This window comes from Balaenoptera acutorostrata, chromosome 9 (assembly GCF_949987535.1).
Source record: "Balaenoptera acutorostrata chromosome 9, mBalAcu1.1, whole genome shotgun sequence".
Taxonomy (NCBI): domain Eukaryota; kingdom Metazoa; phylum Chordata; class Mammalia; order Artiodactyla; family Balaenopteridae; genus Balaenoptera; species Balaenoptera acutorostrata.
This window is the reverse complement of record NC_080072.1, coordinates 108959701-108986114: the sequence shown is the minus strand read 5'-3', so window position 1 is coordinate 108986114 and position 26414 is coordinate 108959701. Positions and strand designations below refer to the sequence as shown.

Genomic DNA, 26414 nt, shown 5'->3' with positions numbered 1-26414 from the left:
CGAGGAGGGCTGCACCCAGCACAGGGTGCGGTGCTGTCGTCAGCCAGCGGGGGTCCACCTGTGCCCTGCAGCCCCGCTGTTCGCTCGCGCAGGGAGGGGGGTTCCTCCTCGCTCCCTTCTTCAAGGGTGGCTGCAGCCCAGCCTCCGAGACCCTCCTGCCCTTCGCCCCCCGCGGGAACTTGTTCAGGGCTCAGCCAGGGTCAGACTGGGATTAGAACACCATCCCAGGCTCACCCGGCTGGTCGGCTGGTTTGTGGATTCTATCAGGGGAAACCAAATAAAAGGACTGACTGCCTTTCCCAGGGAAGGCAGTGCTGTGCTGTCACCTCACCGAGGTCCAGGACTCACTACCTGCTCTCAGAGGCAGAATCTCCCGTCTTCGTGCTGGGGCAGCTGCACCCTCAAGAAATACCCTGCGTGGCCAAAGAATCCCTAACTCCAAAACATCGTCCCCCTTGGAGCTGTAGGAAACATCCGGTTTCCGCTCCGCTACCGTGTCTCCGAGATAGACAAGTCTCCGGCAGTTCCTACTGGTAGCTGCCAAGGGCCCCTGGGTCAGCTAAGTGATTCCTGGTGTCTCCTGAAACCTGTCCCCATGGCACCTGAAGAGAGAGACCCTGTCATCGCATTTGGAGGCCCGGGGGGTGGCCGGGCTGTGGGGAGCAGGAAGCATGCACCCAAGCTCATCTCTGTGTGTGGGCAGCTCAGTCTACAGGGGATGACAGCCGGGGTTGCTGGAAGCACCAGGGTCCCCACTGCCCCAGGGAGGGACAAGGGTGGGTTCCCAGAGAGCAGAGCCTGAGGTAGCAAACAGTGAACCCCGCTATCCAACTGCAGAAACTACAGCCTGCGATGCAACGTGACAGACCCCGGGCAAGACCGCACGTAGCTGTCTGGATGATGTGCCCACTTGTTTGTTCAGCACCTGGCCCTTCTGGGCATGTCCCACGTCCCCCTCGTGGGGTCAGGACTGTGGCAATGCTGGGTTAAGGTAACAGCCTTATTTATATCTGGCTCCCTGGAGGAAGAAGCCATCAGAACTGGGGCCCCCTCCTCCCCATCCTAGGGCGACATTCCTGCAAAGCTCAGACCCAGCCCCAGTGACAGCAGAACCCTCTAGATCTCTCCTCAAACTCCCTGCTTCGGGCACAGAATCCATCACCCCAGCATCTTTTTTTCTGATGGTCGGATCCCTCTTGAAGAAGACAACAGTCTCCTTACTGACCGCCTACCTCCACCTGCAAAGCCTCAGAGGACACCTATGCGGAAGCCCTCCCACTAGTCTGAAGACCGGACGACACAGGGAGAGGAGGTGACCCTTTAAGGGACGGCCGAGGGTGGAAGGAAGATGAGGAACTTGGGACTGTCCCCCACACGCCTCATCCCAAATGGAGCGGCCCAGGCTCCAGTTATACCTGCCCCCTGCCCCTCAGCTCTGCCCACCCCCGGCCAGTTTTCACTGTTCAGTCCACATCGGTCAGAAAAGAAAGTGGCTGAAAGCACCATAAAAACCTGCCTTGTTCAGAGACGGCTCAGAGCCCTGGGGCCCCCTGAAGTTGCCAAGCTGCCGGGCCTTGGCTCTTCCAGCAGCCTGCGGCCTCCCTGACGGGGGCCAAGGTCCCTGAAGTTCTGCGGGGAGGCGCCCATCCTCCAGGTCCCTGGGAGACGGGGCCCGGTGCCTCCTGCCCAGCTCCAAGCACCTCTCAGCCTCACCCCGAGGCTGGCCCCGGAGGAGCCGGGCGTGAGGTAGACTGTGCCTTAGTGACAGGTTCCCCGCCCAGGTCCTTGTCCCTGGATGTGGGTGACCTCGTGGCTTGGGCCCCGGCCACTGCCCTCTGCCCGTGGCCGCCCCGGAGGCAGCAGCGCGAGGGGCTGGAGAGTGAGGAGGCGGAGCGCTCCGCTCAGCACGGCCTCAGGACGCAGAAGTCCAGCTCCTGGGGCTTCCGGCGCAGGTTGCACCGGTCCCGGGCCAGCAGCCGCCCTCCGTGGCCCACGCACTTGAGCGGACGCCTCTTGAAGCCCCGGCCGCAGCTCTTGGAGCAGGGGGACCAGGCGCCCAGCTCCCAGGCCGGGCAGGGCTCCCCACAGGCGCGCGCGTCCGCCGGCCGGTGGGCGGCGTCGCAGGCGGATGCCCCGCGCTGCCCGGGGGGCCCGCGACAGTCCACGGGCCGCCGCTGCAGGCCGCCCCCGCAGCTGGCCGAGCACGGCCCCCAGCTGCCCGCCACCCAGCGCGCGGGGGGCCGGGCGTCCGGCTGCTCCACCTGATTGGAGAGGCTGAGGACGCTGTTGTGGAGCACGGAGGGGGCCCGGGGGCCCGGGGGCGGCGGGGCCCGGTCCTCCCGGGGCTCCTTGGGCAGGTAGAAGGAGTAGCGGACCCGGGGCGGCGTCATCTTCCCCACGGAGAGCACCTCCACGGTCAGGGGCTCCAGGATGGGCCGCGAGGCCTGCAGGCTCTCCACGGCGGTGCCCGTGCCGCTGTAGCGCAGCACGCTGCCCTTCACCACCAGGTCCCGCTCCACGGCCGACACCACGAAGTGCCCGTTGAGCAGGTACTTGCCTTGGCTGTTCTTCAGGGCCAGGTAGTTGTCGTCTCCGATCAGCCCTTTGTAGCCGCGCTGGCGGATGTCGATGCTGGAGGCGCCCGCCGGGATGGCGACCACGAAATTGTAGCCGTGCCTGCGGCGGCAGAAGACTAAGCGTTAGACCGATGCCTGCAGGAGGACCTCGCTGCCCTCCGACGCCGAGACGGGTTCCCCTTCCCACACCCCGGGCAGGTCACGCAGGTGGCAGGGTACAGGGCCTGGCCCAGTCCATGGGTCTCACAAACCGAGAGGTGGGGAGGCTGTCGGCACATCGGCCAGCCCCCTCGATACGCTGGCTGCACCTGTCGCCTCCAGAGGGAGCGGAGAGGAAGGGCGAGGAGGATGGGAGGGGCCAGAGCTGGGGCTGATGCCGGGAGGTACACACCCTGGAGGCAGGGACCTACACCAAGCCTTGGCTCGGGCGCCAGCTCCCTGATGACTTCAAGCAAATCAGCCTCTCTGGGCTCCAGGGGCCTCATCTACGCAATGATCAGGTTAAAAGAGATGATGCCTCAGCTCCTTCCCACTCCACTAGTCTATGAAAGGGACACCTGCCATTTAGCCTGTGAAGAGAGTCCGGGGATCTACCTTTAATTCCCAGCCCGGTCTCCCTTGCGGGCCCCTGAGGGCCAGCCTGCAACACCACCCGCCTGCAGCACCCGAGTGGCCAGAGAGGTTGCACCCCGGGCTCGGCAGAGGGCACTGTGACCAGGGGGCGGGCGAGGCTCCTGGACAGCCATCGAGGCCTTACTGCCACTGGCACCTGGACCCCCAAGTCCTCAGAGCCAAGCACACCCCTCAACAGAGACAGCAGGGACTCTGCTTGCCCCTGCTTCTTCCAGAGCTTGGGTCGGGACTTTGCAAGGAGCATAGCCCCCTGAAAATAAAGGGAACGTGCTGGACCTCAGAAAGACAGGAGCCCAGGCTCAGCAGAGACATTTCCTCAGCTGATCTGGGCACCCATCTCCCAGGAGGGAGCTCCCTCAGTCCCAGCCGTTCACTCCGCCGTCTCCCTGCAGTTTAGTGCCATTCTCAGCTTAATCCTGTCCCCAAGGCCAGGGCCTCAGGCTCAGAAAAGGGGGAGGCTGTCACATCTGTCCCCAGGTATGTTTTGTTATCATCATCATGAACATTTAGTGAGCATTTATTATGCAGCAGGTACTATGCTAAGCATGTTACTTGAATAAACTCCCTAATCCTCACAATAGCAGGACATGAAATATATTAGCATCGTACTCACTTTACAAGTGGGGAAATCTAGAATTCTAGAGATTGTGTCACTTGCCCAGCGTCATCCAGAAAATGGGGAACTGGGACTTGAACACAGGTCAGTCTCACTCTAGAATTCTAGACAGACCCTAACAACTCTGCCAAATGCCTGAATATCATCTCCAGCTAAGTGGCATCCTAGTCAAGCCTTCATCTTTGTTGGATGAATGAATGAATGAACATCATACTTGTAGCCGAGCATGAGTGGCCTCTGCAGCAAGGGTACTGGCTGGGATTTGACACTTACTCCATCTAACCCAAGCTTCCGACACCTGGGGGCAATTGCACGGGAATTGCCCTCCTTCCCTCCCCCCACCCCCCAGGGCCCAGAACTCACATGGGCTTGGTGAAGAGTCCTGACACCTTCTTACAGCTCTTATTGTCTCCCCCGCACACCCCACATTTGTCGAACTTCTTCTTGGAGCCCAGGTTCCCGTCGCAGCCAGCCTTGATGCACTTGCCTTGGACGCAGACCGAGGTGGAGTCAGGGGTACACAGTGTGCCGTCCACCACCTGCAGTGGCCCAGGAAGGGGAGAAGAGGAGCGGGGGCAACTCTGCCTGATGCTCCCCCAGACCTTGCCCCTGCCCTGGTCCCCTGCCCAGGCTCACCCACCTTCGGTGCCAGCACGTAGAAGTAACCGGTGCCGTTGGCTCGGCAGATGAGCTTGCACTTGTCCCGTGGGGAGACGCCCGAGTACTTGGGCACCCAGGCCACGGCCAGGGTGAGCCGGTTGGTGCTGTGGTTGTAGCCGTTGAAGGCCTGGCACTGCTCCTCCCGGAAGCTCTTGCCAGAGGCTGGGGAGGGGGAAGCACATGCAAGAAGCTAAAGGGAGGGGCGAAGGAGAGACGCCCCTCAGGGGCGCTCAGCCTCCCCCGGCTCTAAACAGCTTCTCCTCACCCGCCGCCGAGTGGTCCTCATCACTGAAGCCACCCCAGCTCAAAGGCCCAAGGCAGGCGGGGACCAAAGGATGCAGGATACAGATGGTAACGCATCCCGCAGGCAATGTGCCACCTCTCCCAGTGGTCTGGCCTTAAATTCCCTCTAACCGGAATCCTAAATAGAACCCCCCAGCAGTCTATTGAAACTGCTTTCAGAACGTTCTTAAATGCATAAAATACATAGACAGATGACAAAGAATACCAATTATATTTATATACAGCTATCAATATATTTTGAAACGTATTTGTGATTTATGTGCTTCCTTGTTAACCTATTAAATAGCAAGATCCAATAATGAGTCAAAAACCCACTGTAATCGTGAGGTAGTGATGAGCACAAAGGCCATTTGAAGGAAAATCTGCAACAACTGAAAATATGCAATATATGAAAATGCCCGTGATTTCTAGTGGCAGAGCCACAGGTACTGTGACTAGCATTGTAGTTTGTTGCCTAATTAAGAGAAACACTAAATTTTGGGTGGAAAGGTTAGTACAAACTACTACATTTCTAACTGAAGGAAATACTAAATTTTAGATTAAAAGGTTAGTAAATATAGAGATGTCATTTTCCTCCCACCCAAGTTCATGAGGCTTGGATAAAGAATTCCTGCTTGGACTTCCCTGGTGGCTCAGTGGTTAAGAATCCACCTGCCAATGCAGGGGACACAGGTTCAAGCCCTGGTCCGGGAAGATCCCACATGCCGCGGAGCAGCTAAGCCCGTGCGCCACAACTACTGAGCCTGCGTGCCACAACTACTGAAGCCCGTGGGCCTAGAGTCTGCAGCAAGAGAAGCCACTGCAGTGAGAAGCCCGCACACTGGAACAAAGAGCAGCCCCCATTCGATGCAACTAGAGAAAGCCCGTGCACAGCAATGAAGACCCAACGCAGCCAGAAAGAAAAAAAGAGGGAGGGAGGGAGGGAGGAAAGAAAGAATTCCTGCTTGTATACAAGTAAGAATGGTGTCTGAGTTTGAAACTGGGCTGTACCTATTCCAATCTCATTAAAAATAGCAAGAAACTGAGAATGTGGAAAAGATGTAATTTACTTTTATCCCAGCAAATTACAGACAGCTGATCGTGGTCTATAGGAAAGTCAAACAAGGGATATGTAACAGTTCCTTTTTTTTCTAAACCATGTTACTTCCTTTCTGCTATTGTTATTGCATAGGATTATCCTCAGAAAACAAATTAAAAGCTAACCTATTTAAAAAAAAAAAAAAAAAAACTTCTGCTTATGAAGATGGGCTTATCTGTGCTTAACTAAGAGGGTTCTAGTATCCTGTCCCCTTGGGCCATCTAGACTCCCAGCCTCAGCATCAGAGGAAAACAGCCCTGGCAAAGGTGGCGAGGCCAAGAAATGATCCCAAGGATTCTGCACATCTGCACGTCCGGACTGTGCCCTGGGAGTGAGAATCTCGACTGCAGGAGCTCTGTGGCCTCCGGCCCACCTCCCAGCCCGGCCGCGGCCGCCCCCGCTCACCTGAGCTGGGGCAGGACTCCAGGCTGCAGGAGCGGTATTTCACCCTCACTCCCTCGCAGTACTTGCCGCCGTTGGCGGGGGCGGGGCTGCTGCACTGCCTCCGCGCCAGCTGCACGCCCCCGCCGCAGGTGCGCGAGCAGGGCCCATAGGGCTCCCACTTGGCCCAGGAGCCGTCCACCTGTGAGGAAGGGTCTGTTATGTCCCTGCGGGGTCGGGGCACCGCACCCACACGCTGAGCCTGCACGGGAGCCCCTCGGGGACAGCCTCCACCGTGCCATCCCACCGGAACGAAACCCACTTTGTGCCACGAGGGAGAGAATGAGCAGCAAATGATCCTGTGCCTGGGACGCACACGACACTTCAGCCCGTTGATTAGCGAGTGCCCACTGCTCCCAGTTACACACGAGGCCGCGTGCAGGACAGGGCTCCTGGCTGTGGAGTCAGGCAGGCAAGTTCCACCCGGGCCTCTGCCCTCGCCACGTGGGTGGTCTTGAGCAAGCAGAGAAACTTCCTTAAGTTTCAGGTGCTTCGTGTGCAAAAATGGGGCCAGCACATCGACCTCGGGTGTGAGGTCAGATGGAAGATTTAAATGATGCAGCGTGTGTGAAATTTCCTAGCTCCGCGCTTACCACCGCGAGGGAGCTCAGGGTTTCTCTTTCTGTGCCGTTAGTGTCCTTACAAAAGTCTCTGAGTCTAAAGGGTGGCCAGTAAACCGTGTCGCCATAGATATCTGAATATTTTTATTTGTAAGGTTTCCGTAATTCAGACTTTTCACCAAGCCAGACTGGTCTTCACCTCAATCCGGGGTTAAATTTGAGAAAGTTTCACTACAAGCAGATATAATGTTTGTGCTGAGAGGAGATAAAGATAGGAGACTATTGAGCAATCCTGAAACTCTGTTTGGCTTTGGGGTGAATTATGCAGTGTTGTTTTACTTTTCAAGAGGGTGGAGAAGGGAGAGAAAATTTATAGTCTTCATTATGTTTTTCTTAGCCAGTTCTCAGCCCTGAATACACACGAGTTGGGCAACAGGGCCCAGGTGTACGAGGCTGGTGGAGAGGCTGTCACAGGTCACCGAAAGCCGCAAACCTGCTCGGAGCCAGTCGGGAACCGGCTGCAGGTAAGACAGATACCTTAACTTAGGTAGATGCTCAGAGTTTCATCCTGAGGAAGAACACTTTCCCTGAACCCTGCTTTCTCCTCAAACCATAGCCCACCTCATTCATGCCTTCCCTTCCCCAGAGTCAGCCGCACCTGCTCTTTCTACCTGCTGCCTCCTCCGTGCCTTGCAGTACGGGCTCTGTCCCCATCGCACCACGGGAGCTGCTCTCTCAAAGGTCAGCAGTGACCCCTCTCGAAGGTCAGCAGTGTCCCCTCTCAAAGGTCAGCAGTGACCCCCCTAAAGAATGAAAGAGTCCGTGCCCAGGCCCGTGGTCCCCAATCTTCAATATTTAACTTTGCTCCTGTGGCTTCTGAGACGATGCTATGTTTTCTTGTACCTGGCATCACTTCTTCCTACCCATTCCTACGGGAAACACTCCTGCCATGTGCCACTCAGTCACTCATTTGCCAAACATTTGTTGAATTCCTACCACAAGCCTGGCACCATGTGCAGCAAACCCCTGCCTTTGAAGCAACTGCATCCCAGCGGGGAAGACAGACCATAAAAATAAGCCTGTGCACATAGTGTCAGGTGGGGTTAAAGCAGGTGCTGGGAGCGGGAGATGGGGAGGGCCCTGGCGAGGTGGGCTGCCCTGTGTTACAGGGGGGCATGGAGGCCTCACCGCTGAGGCGACATTTGTACAGAGGCCTGAAGGAAGTATGGGAGTGAAGCATGTCGATATTAGGGAAAGAGCGACCCAGCGCAAAGACCTCGAGGAGGGAGCGGGAAGGGCAGGGGCTGAACACAGAGACGGGACTCACTGGGTCTGAGCGAGGAGTGAAAGCCCTGAAAGGTCCGTGCAGAGAAGTGGCAGGACCTGGCTTGCATTTCAAAGGATCCCTCTGGCTGCTCTGGAGGGAACCGTGTGTAAGGAGTAAGGTCAGAAGCAGGGGGACCGGTTAGGGAGCAGGGGTGATAATCCACGGGGCAGGGGGCGGTGGCGGGGAGGGGGTGACAGCAGAGGAGATGGTGAGAAATGGTTAGGCTCTGCATCGATTTTGAAGACAGTCCACATCGATTTTGAAGACAGTCCACAGCGATTGCTGGACACGAGTCTGGGGCAAAGAGGCGTTGGCCTGAGCACCTGGAAGACGCCAGAGCAGGTTCGGGGTGGTGACGAGGAGCTGCCTTTTACAAATGTCGTATTTAGGACAGTCATCAGTTATCCAGATGGGGAGATGGAGATCCAGGGAGACAGGCAGTGTCCAGGAGAGAGGTCTGGGCAGCAAACTTGGGAGTCTTCAACATGTAAATGTAAATGGTGTCTACAGCCAGTGATCTAGATGAACCACCTCAGAGGGTGGCGTGGATCTTGATGGGGGCGAGGACCGAGCTCTGCAGCACCCACCCCAGCGCTGGGAAACAGGAGTGTGGCGAAGGGGCAGCCAGGGGGGAGGAGGGAAACCGAGGCGGGTGAGGCTGTGTCCTCAGGGCAGAGAGCCATGGCCGGGTCAAATGCTGCTCGCAGGTCAGGCAAGAATCACCGACCAGCAACGTGCAGGTCGTTGATGACCTTAAGAAGAGTTACTTCAGAGAAACAGGAGGACTGAAAGCCTGTTTGGAATGGGCTCCAGAGAAAAGTGGCAAGACAGGCATTGGTGAGAGCCGGTTCATACAACTCTTTCAAGGAACTTTGTTGTAGAAGGGAGTCAAGGAGAGAGACTGTGATACATGAGAACAGGAGGGATCGTGAGAAGTTTAGTTTGAGGTGGAAGAAACTACAGCGTGCATCCTGTTAGGAACGACCCGACTCAACAGGGGACAATCCAATGCTGCAGGAGAGAGAGCGGAGATTGACAGGGTGCTTTCCTTGAAGAGACGGGAGAGGAGAGCATCGGAGCACAAAGCACAAAGCCTGGCCTCAGGTGAGCGTGTGGGCAGCTCGTCCGCTGTGCAGGAGGAAAGGCAGCGCCATGGGCGCAGAGGCAGGTCCGACGGCGGATGCGGTGCTGGGAGCTGGTGGCAGTTCACGTCTGATAACTTAAATGCTTCGTTTTTCTTAGGGAAAGAGGAAGAAAGGTCACTGGCAAAAGTGAAAAATGAGGAAGAAAGAGCTGGTCATGGAAGAGAGAAGTGAAGGTGTGAAGTAACAGCTTAGGTGGTTGGGAGAGTGAGAACTCAGGAAATAAAACGTGACGTGACCCCTGAGCAGCAGGACAGGCCCGCCGCAGCGTCCAGGTCATTGATTTAAGCTGAGGCCAGCGAGCAGGGCTGCGTGTGCTCCTCCGGCCGTGCTCACCTACGCTGGCACCACTGAGAAGGTGAGGGGGTCGGATGCCACCAGCGTGGTGGCTTAGCCCAGTGGGTACGATGAGTGGGGACGGGGGCAGAGGAGTGTACGTGAAGCAGTGCTTCCAACAATGGACCACCGTGTCTCAGCTCAATAAGAGGCTGGTGAGGGCCTGAGAAGCCTGAGGGACGATGGAAAGATGTCGGATCAAGGGACGGTAGGTCAGATGGGATTGAAGAATTGCTGGAGTCCCAAAACTGGAGGGAGTGAGCTGGGAAAATAGGGCTTCAGTGGACAGAGTGGGACCCCTGAAATGAGATCTCTGGGGTGATTAATAGGACAAGCTTTGTGCTTTGACCTTGGCTGATGAAGGCAGTGTCCTCCCTAAAGGGCCAGGGTGGAGGAGGGGCAGTTCGCTCAGAAAGAAGGTTGAGGATAGAGTGGATTTGGCTCCTGATGGATTGAGAGGTCCAGAGAGCTTCTCCCATCACATTTCCTGTATCCAGTATCCCCCTGACCAATCTCTTTATCCTCCGACTCATCTTCCCAAGAGAAGGAACTGACAGTGACTGGCCTGTCCTCAGGACCTTCCAGCCTCAATGCATCAGGCTGGTGGTCAAGGCAACTAGGGGCTAGTAGCAAACCACCCTCCCAAAGATGCCTCCAATGGAGTGCTCATCCACTCAAGCCTCCAGCTCAGCCCACCTCCCAGACTCTGCTCCAGCTCTGCCTGTTGAGACCCTACTCATCCCTCGAGGCTCTCTTCAAATCCAACCTCCTCATCAAGGCTTTTTCAGGCCCTTCTAATCATCGTTAATCTCTCATCCCTGTTCTCCACGACATGTTCTCGCACTCTGTCTCAACACACAGCACACACCCCTCTGCATCTTGGATTACAGTTACATTTCTAGCTTCCCCACCAGACTGTGAGCCCTCTCTGACATGGCCCATGTTTCATTCGTTTTTCTGACCACCACAGTACTTTACCCAGATCCCTGAATAGAGTGGGTGGTTGCCTAATGAACAAATGAAGCTTTAATTAAATGTATATTCCCAGAACACAGAAGATTCTACATAATTCTGTACCATGCCCATCTCAGGGCAATGGATAAAGTGCTTGGTGAATGTTTTTTTATTATTGATCCATGGCCTCTGAGTACATAAAACCCCAAGGCAAGCCGTCCCGTGGCCAAGGCAGGGGCAGGAGAGGGCTTGACAATCCCCGCCAGGATCAAGGGAGAAGGTGGGCCTCTTTCTCATTCCTTTTGGTGGAAAAGTGCAAATCCCTTTGCTATCCCAACCCAAGATCTGGAGAAAATAAAGTTTTTATTATATTCAGAGAATATTTGGATTCTGAATTTGTTCCGGTTTGGGTGCTATTCCTATTTATTGGGAAAAAATAACTTTTGTTCATTTATGTTTCAACTTCAAAAACGACCAATCACAACAGAAACTGAAGCTTGGTTCCGGATGTAACAAATAGGGTTCTGAGCCTGGCTCGTTCTGAGCCCGGCTCATCTTGAGCCCACGGCTCCCCGGCCATGAAACACCCGCTGAGGGCAGAAAGGAAGGAGCGGGCAGTGAGCCAGTCCGAGCTCCAGGTGTCGGGCTCCAGGTGTTGGGCTCCAGAGCTCCTCCCAGGGTGCAGCTCAGGGCCGGGCCCGCTGCCCCTGGGAAAGCACCTCACCTGCCTACGGCCTCACCAGTTTCTCTGACCGGCCTCATCTTTTCTCTCCGGTTTTGGAGTCAAGAAGGGGCCAGGACCGCAGCCAGGGCCATCGAGGCACAGAGCAGCAGTGAGATGCAGTTACGGCCACACAGCAGCGTGTGCCGGGGCTGGTCCCCAGGGCAGGGCCCCGGAGTCCTCCCCCCGCCCCCCAGCCCACTCACCCTGTGCTCGCTGAGGCTGCGTCTCTCCACACAGGCCCCCTTGAGGCAGGAGCTGCCGTCCCCGCAGCTGGTGCCGTCGGCCCAGGGGAAGTGGCGGGTCTGGCACAGCGTCTGGCCCTTGGCCTTGCCCGTGCACCACAGCTTGCTGCAGCGCTGCATGTAGGGGCAGGGCTTGGAGCCCAGGCCGAAGGCCAGCTCGCACTGCTGGCTCAGGGGGTAGCTGGCACCCGGCAGGTCCTCGGGCAGGGACACGGGCTTGCTGGGCTCATCCAGAAGGCAGTCGCCTGCAGGGGGCCGAGGGCGCTCATCAGGGGCGAGCCAGAAAGGTGGCCGTGGCCAGCGCAGGGTCTCGACGGGAGCAGGGATGAAGCCAGAGGAACGGAATGGGCCCCGTCAGACGCCGTGGGCCACGGGGCACAGACGGGACGGGGCCAAGCCCGCCTCCCCGGGGCCCCGCTTACCGTGCCCGCTGTCCAGGAAGTCGGTGACGATGGCGGCGCTGCAGGCCGACCAGGGGTTGGCGCGGTCGATCTGGATGAGCGTCGGGGACATCATGTGGTTGCCCCGGAGCTTCCCGGACACCTCCTCGCACACCTTCACGTTGTCGTGGGGCATGTTGAACACGTGGCCTGCAGGGGAGGCGAGAGGCTTCAGAGGGCGGCACGCGGGCGAGCGTGGAGCAGCCCGAGGGGCGGGTGGGGGTCAGGAGCTAGAGGACCTGGGTCAACGGCTTTCAGGTGGGTCATTTCTGCCTAACGGTAGATTGCTTTGCAAGTGTTCTCAAGATCATGTTCCTGGGGACTTCCCTGTCGGCGCAGCGGATAAGACTCCACGCTCCCAATGCAGGGGGAGCAGGTTCAGTCCCTGGTCAGGGAACTAAGATCCCACATGCGTGCCACACCTAAGGAGCCTGCGTGCTACAACTAAGGAGCCCACGAGCCGCAACTAAGGAAGCCATCTGCCACAACGAAGGCCCGGCACAACCAAATAAATAAATAAATATTTTTTAAAAAAAATCATGTTGGGGGCTTCCCTGGTGGCGCTAGTGGTTGAGAATCTGCCTGCTAATGCAGGGGACACGGGCTCGAGCCCTGGTCTGGGAGGATCCCACATGCCGCGGAGCAGCCAGGCCCGTGAGCCACAACTACTGAGCCTGCGCGTCTGGAGCCTGTGCTCCGCAACAAGAGAGGCCACGATAATAAGAGGCCCGCGCACCGCGATGAAGAGTGGCCCCCACTTGCCGCAACTGGAGAAAGCCCTCGCACAGAAACGAAGACCCAACACAGCCAAAAATAAATAAATAAATAAATAAAAAAGAACAAGGCAAGGATATCGCCAAAAAAAAAAAAAAAAATCATGTTGGGGTTTTATTGCTGTTATATTAAAAAAAACAGAGAGAGCATGATCTCACAGGTCCTGCCCTGCCCATCGGCTGTGGGCTCAGTGAGGACAGCACGGTAGGGAACCTACTCTCCCCTTGGCCCCTAGTTGATGAGACACTCTGACCGCTGACCGACACAGTGTCACCGGCCACCTGGGCTGGGGCGATCGGGAAAGTGAGCCATCATCAAGGCCGACTCTGACCCTAAGGAAGGAGCCCAAGGGAGCAAAGATAGACGTCTACCCCTGCCCAGAACACCCGGTGCAAACCCAGAAGGGCACTCCCTCCTCCCTCCCCCACGAGCCCCCCGCCTCACCCAGCTCGTGGGCGGTGGTGAAGGCCGAGGGAAGCCCGTCGTCCTCGATCACAGAACAGCTTCTCTTGGGGTCGCACATGGTGCCCACGTCGGCCATGCCCAGCGTGTCACAGGTGGTGGCCCCGCACAGGTCCTGCCCAGGTTGGGGAGAAGCAGAAGCCGGCCAGAAGTTAGAGACGTGACAGAAGGACCAGATGGGAAGGAGGGGCACTCGCCCCGCTCCGGGCCCCAGCAGGCCCGGCACTTCCCAGCCAGGCCCTTTGCCCAGGGGGCTGCAGGGCTGTCATTCATGGAATGCACGCAGGGAAAAAGCCTCAGGAGGGAAGCTCGGCGTCTCGCTGAGAAGATGCGACCCAAATCCTACCCGGGGAGGCCCTGGGAGGAAATTAGGAGGTACAGGATTACACTGAAAGGACCGTTGCTTTCTATAGACACAGCCTTCCAGCCCTGAAAACGGCGACTCCCCAGCCGGTTGAGGTTCCGGTCATGGCTCACTGGGCAGGAGGGGGTGGAAGGCCGGCACAACTCCAGCCAGGGTCGGCTCTGGGAGCCTCGATCCTTGATGAGGGACTGCCTTTGGACCACCATGAATTAAGCTCAGATTCTCAGCCAAAGGGTCACTGGCCAAGGGCCCGCCCTGCCCAAGGCCCGGCTTCCGCGGGCTGGGAGTAGGCACAACGAGGCAGAGACGAGCCCGGATACAGACCCAGCTCCACTGGCCACAGAGGCTTGGGGGACCACAGGCTCCACGGCCGCTCCGAAGAAGATACATTACACGAGTCGTGACCTAAGCAGGAAGGTCCCTCTTTTTGCACTGAAACAGCCTGCAGCGGGGCCAGAGCCTCTGGCAGCCCGGACGGAATACACTTCACGGATGTGGAGGGGTCTCCTGGGAGCACATCTTGCAGGACTCAGGAGCATATGGGCCAGCAACGCACCCAGGTGCCTTCGGAGCCCAGAGTTGGAAATAGGAAGAGACACCTGTACACATTCTGCTCCTCCTGAGAAGACACTTTGAACGGGTGACACTGGTACTCTCTACATCACATCCCTGCCTTTAACGTGGAGGGCATTTGACAGTTTACACGAAGTTGACATGCAGCATCTCGTGTAATCCCCACCACAGGCTGAGGAGGCGGAGGTAGTATTACACCCATTTGGCGACGGTGGAGACCGCGACTCATGATCACAGCTACTCACGGTGGTGACTGAGTAAATGCTGACACCGGGCCTGCACCTGACACACATAGTGCTAGTTAATCCTCCAGCATCCCCTAGAGTCATGACTGCCACCGTCACCCTCCACAGACACCTCTTCAGAGTCCCCTGAAGCTCAGAGAAGCTCAAGTCCCAGTCAGGGTCCGAGGGCTGGACACTCACCCTCTGTCCGCTTCATCGCAGCTGTTTACCCAGCGTCTCCTGAGCCCACGCACTGCGGGTGATTCCCCCGGGAGCCCAGGGGCTCACACAACAGGCACGGAGAGCTGTCCTCAGCTGTGTGTCTCCCTAGGGGTGTGTGTGTGCCTGTGTGTGTATGTGTGTGTGCACGTGTGCTGACATGGGGAAAAGGTGGGCAGCCAGGGCGTGTAAGGGGAGCAAGGGCACACAGGAGGAAACGTGGTCACAGCACAGAAAACCAGCAGAATGTCATCCCAAGCGCTCAGAGGTTTACCGCCTGAGCAGTCAGACTTGGCTTCTCACGGTCAGGTGATAGTCACACCTCCGCAGGAGTTCACGGGGATTCTGGCCAGAGAGCTTCCAGGGCGATCAGACTGAACCCAAGGCCACCCGAGTCTCTGGCGGGTAAAAGGCTGTCCCGCACTTGCTCACGGCTCCTCTGTCCCTTCTGGGAGGCCCCGGGGGGACCTCGAATTCCGGCCTCTTCCAAGTCCCCTTCCCTCTCCAAAGGCTCACTCCCCAGAAAGTTCTCCCTACGCCAGAGTTCTGAAACCCAGAAAACACCTGCTGTCAGGACGCATGGGGGCTGGCGCGGGGGAGGCTCACCTGGCCAGTGGTTGAGGGAGCGTGGCCGCCGAGGAGCAGGCTGGGTCGGTGGAGCGGCCCGGGAGCGGAGGACAGAAGGGAGGCAGGGAGGCTCGTGCAGGGGCAGAGGGAGGGGGGCACGAGAGCACAGGAGCCCACAAAGGTGGTCGCCCTGAAAGTTCTAGCCTGGCGGTCACAGCCGTAGGGAGAGCCTGCAGGACGAGCATGTCACACTGTCCCCGGGCCACCATGTGCACCCAGCACTGGCCTTGTGTACGAGAGGGCACGGCAACAAGCACCAAGAAGCCCAGAGTCTGGTCCTGGCCCATCACTCTGCAGGTGTGTCCCTTCGGGCAAGTCACTCCTGTCCCCTCGTTCTCCTCCTCTGCGGAAGGGCCAGTTCCCAGCTAAAACCCAGACGGTCCCAGCACCTGAAGCCTCTGCTTCTTCCCGACCCCAGGGTGCTCAGCCCCGCCCCACCCCCGGCCTCTGGGTTATAAAAGGAACACCCAGAACGGTCTGCTTGTAGAATGGAAAGAACCCTAAAGCTGATCTGGTCTGCTGACCCATGCTATGTAGTTGATAAAACTGAGTCACAGAAACGTGAAGTCACCCACATGGAGATTCAGAGGCCCAGCCCCTGCCCTGCTCAGCGGAAAAGGCTAGAGCAGAGTGAGAGCTCAGGCCGGAGTCCCGCGGCCACGGGGCAGCCTGCCTCTGTGGTCAGGAGGTCCTTAAAGCCAAAAGCCGCCTTCCTCTCGGGGAGTGTGGATTCTCTCTGAAGCAGACATGCAGCTGCAGGCCCTTCCTGGCCAGGAGCAACCCGTTCTTTCCATCAAGAAATCCCAGTTTCCCTGGATCAAACAAGAGGAACAAGGCAAGAGCCGGCAAACTTCCCGCGGGTCGGATGCAGCTGAGAGCAGCCGTCCCGCAGTACCCAGCCCATCGCTGTGGGAAGACCAGCTGCGTGGGGTCAGAGGTGCTGCCTGGCCCTCTGCCTGGCCCTTTGCCCCGAGTCAGGACTCAGGTGGAACCTCGCTGGGCCTCCACGCTTTGAACTCCCACAGGTGGCTGTGCAGGGTCCCAGGGTGCCTCGTTTGTGGCCCTGTGTGTCTCCACCCTTCTGGAACGAACTCAGATGCACTCAAGCTGCCTTAACCTCTTCAGCTCAGGCACTTGTCTCCAGAAACTGAAACGGTTCTGGTTCCTTCCACCTGGAGGGCGTAGGCACCGCCCAGCCCAGCCCCTCACTATTTCTGGTGATTTGCCATTTCTTCTTGTAGCTGCAACTGCCTTTCCAAATGACCCAAGAATCATCTTGGCCAAGAACTTAATCTTCCTGGATTATTCTTTTCTAATTGTCTCTTTTTATAAAAATAATTTAGGACTAGAGCCGCATTTTGGAAACAAATCAATAAATAAGGATAACAGGGCTTCCCTGGTGGCGCAGTGGTTGAGAATCTGCCTGCTAATGCAGGGGACACGGGTTCGAGCCCTGGTCTGGGAAGATCCCACATGCCGCGGAGCTACTGGGGCCGTGAGCCACGATTACTGAGCCTGCGCGTCTGGAGCCTGTGCTCCGCAACAAGAGAGGCCGCGATAGTGAGAGGCCCGCGCACCGCGATGAAGAGCGGTCCCCGCACCGCGATGAAGAGTGGCCCCCGCTTGCCGCAACTGGAGAAAGCCCTCGCACGAACCGAAGACCCAACACAGCCAAAAATAAATAAATAAATAAATAAATAAATAAGAAAATCCTTTAAAAAAAAAAAAAAAAAAAAGGATAACACCTCGCAGCGGCCTATCCCACGTTTACCAAGATTGTGCGCTACATACGCACCACACCTCCCCGGCAGCTGCCTTCCTTATGGCCTTCCTTCCACCTCCTCTCACTTCCCCCGCCATCTGCTGAGATGCTCGCGTGTTCAACGGTAGGAAGAGAGGGAGACCCACAAAAATCAAGCACATTCGTTTTTTTAATGTGGCAGAAGATACGTGTTCCGATGGAGCCAACTTTCTGCTCACACTGAACTCCTACGCGTGCGAGCCAGCACTCGTGTTCACGGCCACGCCACAGCTTCCAGGAATTCCACTCACAGAACTTCAGAGCCGCCCTCTCATTCTGCAGGCGAGGAAACTGAGGCTGCGTGAGCTAAGATCACTCCCCCAAGGCCACACCGCTATGACGTAAAGAACAGGGTCCGCATCCGTGCCTTTTGACACCAGGCCAGCAGGGGCCGTTGGTCTGGATGGCATCACACGAGTTAGGGTATCCTAATCACTGGTGAAACCACCCTGCACTTGTATTAACACTGCCCCACAGCCTGTTACCCAGCTGAATCTCTCAGGCGTCACCGGATTTCTTCATCCAACTCAGAATCCACTTCTGTTTGTAATCTCCAAGGATAGGAGGGCGTGGCTTTGCTAGAAGAAAAATAATCTAGCAGTTCAGTGCCTGGGCAGTGTGACTCAGGACGCCTGGAAGAAGAGGCAGCTTCTATCAGCAGATTCTGTTCCACTGGGATATAAACACCTCAAGATATACAGAGTGGTATCCCAGCAAGAGATGGACGAAACCAAACAAGAATTACATCATTGAGGAAGCAGAGCAACCTCACTGCAGGAAGACCAAACAACTTTCTCCAGAAGCCATCACCTCAAGGAAGGGTGTGTACCACGTCCAACAGTAGCTGGCCTTCATGCACAGACGCTATTCTGAGCACTTCACCTCCTCGCTTACAGAATCCTCACAGCAGCTTTATGAAGGAGATGCCATTATCAGGCCCCGTTCTACAGATGAGACCCGGAGAAGATGCGTAACCAGCCCAGGGTCAAACAGCAAGCCCAGGTTAGACTAGGAGGGAGGGGCCGAGGGAGGGCTGAACCCAGGCAGTGCATCAGCAGAGCTGGGCCCTCCCTACCCTTTCATGCTACTTCCAGGGCACGTGCTCCCAAAGAACGAAGGGGCTGGGGGGTCTCAAGAGGGCAAGGTCGTCCATTCCGGACCCCCTGACCCCAGAGCGCAGGCTGGTCACGGGTGGGGAAAGGCCGGAGAGGCCCGGGGGGAGGGGAAGGCAGGATTAAAGGCCACGAGTGCTCTGGGAACGGGGTCTGCGCCAGACTCCCAGCCCCACACCTGCACAGACACACTGACCCCAGCCCTGCCGTGCACCGTCTGCCGGCTCCTCCTGGGCAAAGCCTGATGGTAAAGAGCCAAGATGAAATGCCAAAGAACCCAAGGCTCCCTCTCCCAACCCTGCAGCCTCAAAAGTTGGATGAACAGTCCCCAGGAAGGGAGGTGAAACTACCTGAGCACTCAGCTCTGTGGTCCTTTCACTGCATCAGCACCTCCCTCCTGCGAACACACTGAACAACGGCGACACGCATGGGCCCATCGGAGGCGCTACAAAGAAGTAGAGAGGTCCTGCCCGGAAGATCAGTGGGACTGGCAACTGTGGAGCCCAGAGTTTCCACACAAATAGGAAGTGGTGGGCATACCTGCAGGGGGATGGGGCAGAATGCTTTGAAGCAGGGCCGTCTGAAACCTAAGCTCTGGCCAGGGACCCATCGGTGATGACGGGACAGCAGCAAACATACTGAGCGAGACGAAGGCAGCGATGGTATCAGCGGCACCAGTCCTGGAACTCTCGGTAGCTCGTCCCGTCAACAGCCCTGCCAGTCAGGTACCCTCGTCATCTTCATTATCCTTGTTTCACAGATGAGGGGAGAGTAGTTCAAACAGCTGATTCGCTCACTGTCGTTGCTAAAAGTGCAAGTGCCAGGATCCCAACTCAGCTCTGCCCGACTCCACGCCTGTGTTCTTTCCATTGCGCCCTGCGACCCGGGCAAGGTGTCACAGCAAGGTGAGCGTGAGGGCCCCATGTGATGCCAACAGCTACAGAGACGTTGAAAGGCAGGGGAAGGGCAGGACCTACCGAGGAACCAACCTCGCTGGCCCTCCTGACTAACCAGCGTTTAAAAAAAGAAAGAAAAGATTACAGGGCACATTCCTCCCTCCAAACTTCCTCCCCACCCTCCCCCATCACTCCGGCTTGCTTATTTGCTGTAAGTAAGAAACGAGGCAGAAGAACTATCACCCTACAGGCCAGGGAGAATCATCTCTCTTCCTCCTGCCTCCCAGAAGGAGTGGGGTTGAGTTTCCATTTAGTGATAAAGATTTACAAACTATGAAATGCCAAATCTACAGCTGTCTCTCTCTCTCTGCTAACATCTTCCTCCAAGACCCGACTTCAAAAAAGCTTCTCACAAAAGACAAAAACTCTAATTCGGAAAGATACATGCGCCCCAATGTTATAGCAACACTATTTACAATAGCCAAGACCTGGAAGCAACCTAAGTGTCTATCGACAGATGAATGGATAAAGAAGATGTGGTATATTTATACAATGGTATATTACTCAGCCATAAAAAAGAATGAAATCATACCATTTGCAGCAACATGAATGGATCTAGAGATTATCATACTAAGTGAAGTAAGCCAGACAGAGAAAGACAAATATCATATGATATCACTTATATGTGGAATGTAACAGAATGATACAAATGAACTTATTTACAAAAACAGAAATAGACCTCACAGACATAGAAAACAAACTTACAGTTACCAAAGAGGGAAGGGGTTGGGGGAGGGATAAATTAGGAGTTTGGAATTAACATATATACACTTACATATGTTTTTTATATATATATAAACATATAACACATATGTATATATATAAAATAAACAACAAGGTCCTACTATACAGCATAGGGAACGATACTCAATATTTTGTAATAACCTATAAGGGAAAATTATCTGAACAAGAATATATATATATATATATACACACATGAATCACTTTGCTGTACACCTGAAACTAAAACAACATGGTAAATCAAAAAAAATTAAAAGATCCTGGCAACTTCCCTGGTGGTGCAGTGGTTAAGATTCCATGCTCCCAGTGCAGGGGGCCCGGGTTTGATCTCTGGTCAGGGAACTAGATCCCACATGTATGGTGCAACTAAGAGTTCACATGCCACAACTAAGGAGCCCACGAGCTGCAACTAAGGAGGTTGCCTGCCACAACTAAGACTCAATGCCACCAAATACATAAATATTTTTTTAAAAAATTAAAAGATCCTGACAAAATTATGATTCTTTTTATTGTGTTGGGAGATGTGTGTAAAATCCATATTATTATTTTATCATTAGCATTTCTTTTGTCAGAACACTAAATTTCACTGCCATGCTGCAACTAGTTGATTATGGAAAGAACTGGCCTCTGTTTCAAATGAGGGTCCAGAATGCTGATCCTTTCTGCACAGTGTAGAATACATATACATCCCCACAAAACCCAAGGCCAGAGCGGGAAGACAAGCGCCAGCCTTGGGACGTGAGAGGAGGAAAGGTGAGAGCATGAGTGAGGAGAGGAAGAGAAGAGAACGATGACAGAGAGCCTGCCTCGATGACCCCACAAGAGGAAGAAGACAGCGCGGAAGAAATCGGGGCGAGAAGGGGATGAGGCAGCAGCAAGCACGGTACTCAGCGCGACAGGAAAAACAAGTAAATGAAGGAATAAGCAGGCAAACAAAAACCCACAAACTATGAATCCTAAAAAACAGCCAGTCCCATGGAGGAAACGTCACAAATAGCCAACCAGAAGGTGGCCTGAAGGAAGGGCTTCCTGCAAAATAGAAAACAAGCTTCCTGTCCCATCACCACCACCTCCTTCCTTCTTGCCTTTTCTTCGGTCCAGCATCTGTCTGTCCCTTGTCCTCAGCTTCCAGACTCCAGTGTTAAAGAGAATGACCCCCCTCTGGGCTTCCAGAAGACAGGGTCCGAGCCTTCGCCAGGGCACTTACACCGCATTGTAATGGGTTGTTTCCTTGTCAGGGGTCCCTGACACACAGTGAATTCCTGGAGGCCAGAGGCCACATCTTAGGAGTATCTGTTGCTCCACAGCCCGGGATAGTACCAGAAATAATAGATGCTCAATAAGTGTTACGAGAATGTATGGATAAATGAATGGAAGCCAGCGGACCACAAAGTTGCCCAAACAGCAGAGGCGCTAGACCTAAAGAGAGAGAAGACCCGGAGAAGTGCGGTCCCACTGGACCACTGCCCAGCACAGCAGAAGCCATAGAAACTCCTCCTCTCAGAAATAAATGTCCACACAGAAAGGCTGGCTCTCATTCTCCACAGATCCTGGTTCCAGCCCTATGTGACCTCACCCTGCTGTTATGAGCTGGAGGCTGATCACTTTACAGAATCCAACGTGCACTCTTCCTATGGGAATGGACTTATTCCGAATCTTTAAGGAAATTCCTCCAATTGTCAAAATCCTTGCTGTAGGATCCATTGTTTCCCCTTTGTGGACAGTAAAGGATCCTCCCTGGGTCTCATCTTCCCAGTGTTTTGATTTCAATACCTCACATCCCTCCATCCTCCTGCCAAGGGGACAGCAGGCTCCCCACAGCCTGGCCCGGGCTTGTTTCCACCGCTGCAGCTCTGAGACGTTGGAGGGGAACTCCACGCCTGCCAGGCCTACCCTCCTCCTGCTCTCTGCTGGGCACCCTGGCACCGGGAGCTCCCTGGAGCTGCTCTCACCTCTTCCTCACAGGAGGAGGTACCATCCGGCCAAGCCCGACCCCTTCCTAACTGCTTCCTCCCCGTGAGAAACACAACCGGAGTGCAGTCAGAAAGAGGCAATCGCCATTTTTCCAATTTCTCTGGGGCAACCAAGAGATAGGTGACTCTAAAGGGACTCCCCTGGAGGTCCAGTGGTTAAGACTCCACACTCCCAATGCAGGCGGCCCGGGTTCGATCCCTGGTCAGGGAACTAGATCCTGCGTGCCACAACTAAGAGTCCACATGCCGCAAGTAAAGATCCCGGACACGGCCACGAAGATTCCATGTGCTGCAACTAAGACCCGGCGCAGCCAAATAAATACATAAATATTAAAAACAACAATAACAACAACACAAAAAACGGTGTCCGTCAGCTCAAGGTCCTTTAGAGACAAAAGGTAATTTACAAAATAAGCACCTTTGTAAAAAACGTCTTATCCAAACAAATTATATCTATTCTTTTCAAATTTTAGTTTGAAAAAGCATTGATTACACCACTATTCCAATAAATAGGGTTTAAGCAGAGACGCTCACACGTCTGATGTAAAGGATTCCTCCCCACCCTTACAGAGTAAGACAAAAGTCCCTCTTGCACTGGAGCAGAGAGGAGGCTCCAGGTTCCTGGAGACCACGTCGGCCTCCGTCTAGAAAGAGCAGCTGCGCGCTGGTGTTCTCATCTCATACTGTACCTTCCCCGGGGAGCTCAGGAATGAGCCGTTCCTAAGGCTCTGAGAATGCAGCAGGCCCTGAGGTCTGTACTGGCAGGGAGGTGGAGGAGAGACGTTTGCTCTGAAGCATGAAGCACATACCGGCATAATGGGCCTGCCGACACAGCCTCCCCACTCTCTGGCTTTGCCCTCTCCACGCCTAAGGGAAAGACAGCTTCTAAGAGTCACACCATGCACATCCCTGCTTCCGACCCAAGTGGCCACACATCTTGTACCCATTATGCATGGTCAACGTAGCCCCCTAGGGGAGGTCTGGCACACACCGCTGACAAACAGAAGCTGTCACGCTGTTTGATTGCTTCTTCTTCAAAAGGCGGATCCTTCTGACGGCATGGCCCATATCCCCAGCAGGAGTGCTCTTCCCAGGGCTGGTTCCAATAGTCAGCCTCACCACCAGGCAGTAGAGACGGAGGTCTGTTACTTTAGACCAGTGAATGGCCTCCACAGGGGCATCCCAGGTAGCAGATGGGGCAACAGCTGCTTTGCCCATTAAGAGATCCTGTTCTTGGCCTTTGCTTTTTCCCCAGCCATCTGACTGCCGAGTTGGGCTGTGTGCAGAGGCTGAAGCCTCCTCCTTTGCGGCTTCCCCGTGACTCAGGCAGTGCTTGTAGGCGCTGGGCAGTGACGGCTCCAAAGACCTCAGCTGGAAGAATGAGCGCAAGGAAACGGCCTCGGGCCAAAGGCCTCCCTAGAGGAACCAGGTGGTGGGAGGAGAAGGCTGGGAAAGGAGGAAGCTTAGCTCCAGGAAGGGCCCAGCTGTGCCAAATGGGTTAGTGTGGACGTCTTCAGCTCCTGTTCCAGCCCCATGCGCGCCAGTCCCTCTGGATACGGTGGAGAGTCAGGGCCCCGTAGGTACCCAAGGATTCCTTGCCACCCCCAGAAGCCCGTGGTTATGATGTCAACAAAACAAGAGCCTGGCACAGATTCAAACCACAGCCCCCCAGATCAGAGGAAGCAGCAGGTCACATGGATGCTCTCCTTCCTCCCAGTCTCCTGTATCTGAGAAATTTCAAGAATCCAAAAACACAGCACCCAGTCACTGCAACATCTACGAATCTAAATGTTCAATAGATCCATAGCAAAAGGCAGAGCTGCTTTTCTGATCTGCTTTTTTGATCTGTCTTTCTAATCCCAAGACTCAGTATCTTTCCAACCCTGCAGCTGGGATCTCCAGATGCTCTGCCCTGAGCTCACTCCACTTCCGCACTGCCAGGGCCAGAAGCTGGAGCCCCGTAGTCGAGCACCGTCATAGGAAGTGTCAGTGAGTCTGGGTCATGAGCAGCCCTGCCCGCTCTGCCCAGAGCCTACATCAGGGCCCGGGGTCACACTCCACCAACAGGGACACGGGAAAAGTGAAAGAGATGTCCTCAACTCGGCTCTAAGTGAAGCTCCACTTGAAACTCCAAGCCTCGAACCGTTTGCCTGCCCTGAATGGACCAGAAGCTCCTCAAAGAGGAGACAGGCCCAGCACAGACGGGTGTAGGAGAAGCAGCAAGGAAGACGGAAATGTTGCCTGTACTTGAGTCTGTCCTTTCACTGCAACCCAGGAAAAATCCCAAACGAGCCCCTCTATCCCAATCCAGCTTTCCCAGGCCCAGGACAGATAGAGGGTAACGACATGCTACCCACGAGAAAAGCAGCGGGCGCTCAACTTCCAGTTCCACAAGCAGAAAAAAAGAAGCCTGGGAAGGATATGTCCGAAAGGACTTAGACGCCCCCTTACAGTAGGGGCGGACCTCGCCAACACCATCCTCAGAGCGCCTCCTGTCTGCCTTGGAGACAAACTGTGGCTCCGGGGCGGCAACTTCCTGGGTTCCGGCCCCTCGGCGCCGGATCCAGGAGGCGCTCATTGGCCGCGCCGGGCCTACACCTTCCGAAGGAGCAGGCGTTCCTCTGACCGCCCACGTGCATCCGGATGCACTAGAGCCGGAGCTCCACCGAGCCCAGGAGCCGGCTCTCCCCGGAAGATCCCGAGTGGCAGTCGGAAGAGATCAACGAGATTTCAACTCGGGGGTGGGGGATGGAGGTGATTGCGCGCCACAGAGGGCATTTGGAGAGCTAAGGGCAGTGACCTCCCCCCCAAAAATGGGGGCTATCTGGGTCCACAGAGGTGACAAATCAACTCACCTGCCGGGTGAAGAGGATGGCGGTGTCCCAGTACTCAGGGTGCTTGTCACTCACTTTGTTCAACTTCTTCTGCCACGCGCAGAAGTTGCGCAGCGTCAAGGCCGCGTTGCCCGTGACCTTGGGCCCCGTGTCGCGGTCTCCGAGAAGCAGCACCTTGACCACGACGATGTTGATGGGGTTGAGGATACTGGGATGGCGGTAGAGCCGCGCCGCCGTGGCCAGCAGCGTCAGCAGATAATGCTCCAAGTCCGCGCCGTGGAACTTGACCATCGACTCGTCGGCCACCACCAGCGTCTCCACGTACCGCGGGATAGACACGAAGCGCTTGGCGCGCCCGGACCTGCGCGGGCTGCGACCCTCCCCTAAGCCGATCCGCGGAGGCTTGTAAGGGTCCAGGGCCCGCAGGATGGAGGGGTTCCAGCTTGAGGCCACCCCGCAGCGAGACGTGGGACCTGCGGGAGGCCCGCCGGGGGTGCCCCGGCGCTGCAGGAGGTGTGCGCGCTGGCCGTTGCGCTGCGCCGCCGGCGCCCTGGCGTTGGGCAGCGGGCTAATGACGTACTCGGCGCCTCGGTAGCCAAAGGCTCCGCGTAGCCCCCCGCACAGGCTCAGGGCGGCGAACGAGTCCGGCTCGGCATTCACGTCCCCAGAGTAGAAGCAACGTCGCAAGTCCGGAGAGCTCCCGATGAGTCCCTGGAGGGGGACGCCCAGATGTTCAGTGGCGAAGGCGGGCGCCAGGAACTGAGCATCCGGCGTCAGGTGTAGGTAAAAGTCCTCCTGAAATGCTGAGATCTGAAAAATGAGTCCCTGGTCCCCGGAGTCCTGGGGACCCCGCCAGTAGTAGTGGCGGCCGTTGATGTCCGGGTCCAGTCGGATGGGGACCACCACCTCTCGCTCTGGCTCCGAGCCGCCAGCGGGTGCCCCGGCGAGAGCCAGCGTTAAGATGCCCAGCAGAAGCATGGCGCCGGGCGGCGCACAGCAGCGCTCTGGGAAGGGCTCGGCCGGCTCCCCGGCCGCCGGCACCGTCTCCTCGCAGCCCGTACACCGGAACCACCGACGCCTGGGACCGCCCGCAGCTCCCAGAAAGGAGAGCCCGGGGAGGGAGACTCCTCGCCAGCAGCGAGCGTGCACCGGGCAGTTCGCGCCTCCTACCTGGCCTTTCCAAGCAAAGCGCGCCCTGGGAGCTTAAGTACAATCGCTGTCAAGTGCAAGGACGAAGATTTGCAGCCGAGAACTGGAGGGAGGTGTCGGCCGCTCCTCCGAACCGCAGCCGCTCCGCTCGCAGCGCCGCAAACCAGGCGCTGGGCGAGCCTATTAAAGGCCCCCTCCTCTTTGGACTGCCCAGTCAGCGCCCTCCCTCCCTCCCCTCCCTCCCCTCCCTCCCCTCCCAGCCTCCCAAAGCTTGCAGCCTCCTGGGGCCACCGAAGAACTCGGTCCCGCCTCCCGAGCGGAGAGCCACTTGGCGGGGAGGGAGTGGCGTTGAGCTGAGGCAGGAGGCGTGGGCTGGCCAGAGAAACCAGCGCCGGAGTCTGGATTCGTGTCCTGCCCTCGCGCTAAGTCCCAGTGCCCGACACGTCGGTCCGGACCCACCATCCGGCCGCTCTCTGGGTCTTAGCCTTTATCTCAAGGCAGTTGGGGTCAGGAGTCGGACATGAAGACCCGCCGCTGACCCCCTCACCCCTACCGCTGCAGCATCCCTGTTTC

General features: G+C 56.4%; 1 protein-coding gene across 1 annotated transcript; it reads right to left on the bottom strand.

Moving 5' to 3' along the window:
* On the bottom strand, positions 1–26047 carry ADAMTS15 (ADAM metallopeptidase with thrombospondin type 1 motif 15). The gene is made up of 8 exons (XM_057553954.1): positions 24714–26047; positions 13251–13383; positions 12015–12182; positions 11554–11837; positions 6272–6449; positions 4466–4647; positions 4189–4364; positions 1–2676 (listed from the first exon to the last, which is right to left on the bottom strand). The coding sequence occupies exons 1-8, from the start codon at positions 25668–25670 to the stop codon at positions 1902–1904; spliced, it is 2853 nt and encodes a 950-aa protein (XP_057409937.1). The 5' UTR covers positions 25671–26047; the 3' UTR covers positions 1–1901.
* Between the last annotated feature and the right edge of the window lie 367 nt (positions 26048–26414).

Coding starts and splice junctions, on each gene's coding strand:
- ADAMTS15 (XM_057553954.1), bottom strand. CDS start 25,670: ATGCTTCTGCTGGGCATCTTAACGCTGGCTCTCGCCGGGGCACCCGCT. Junction 12,183..13,250: donor CACCACCGCCCACGAGCTGG/GTGAGGCGGGGG, acceptor CCTCCCCTGCAG/GCCACGTGTTCAACATGCCC. Junction 2,677..4,188: donor GGACTCTTCACCAAGCCCAT/GTGAGTTCTGGG, acceptor CTGCCGCCGCAG/GCACGGCTACAATTTCGTGG.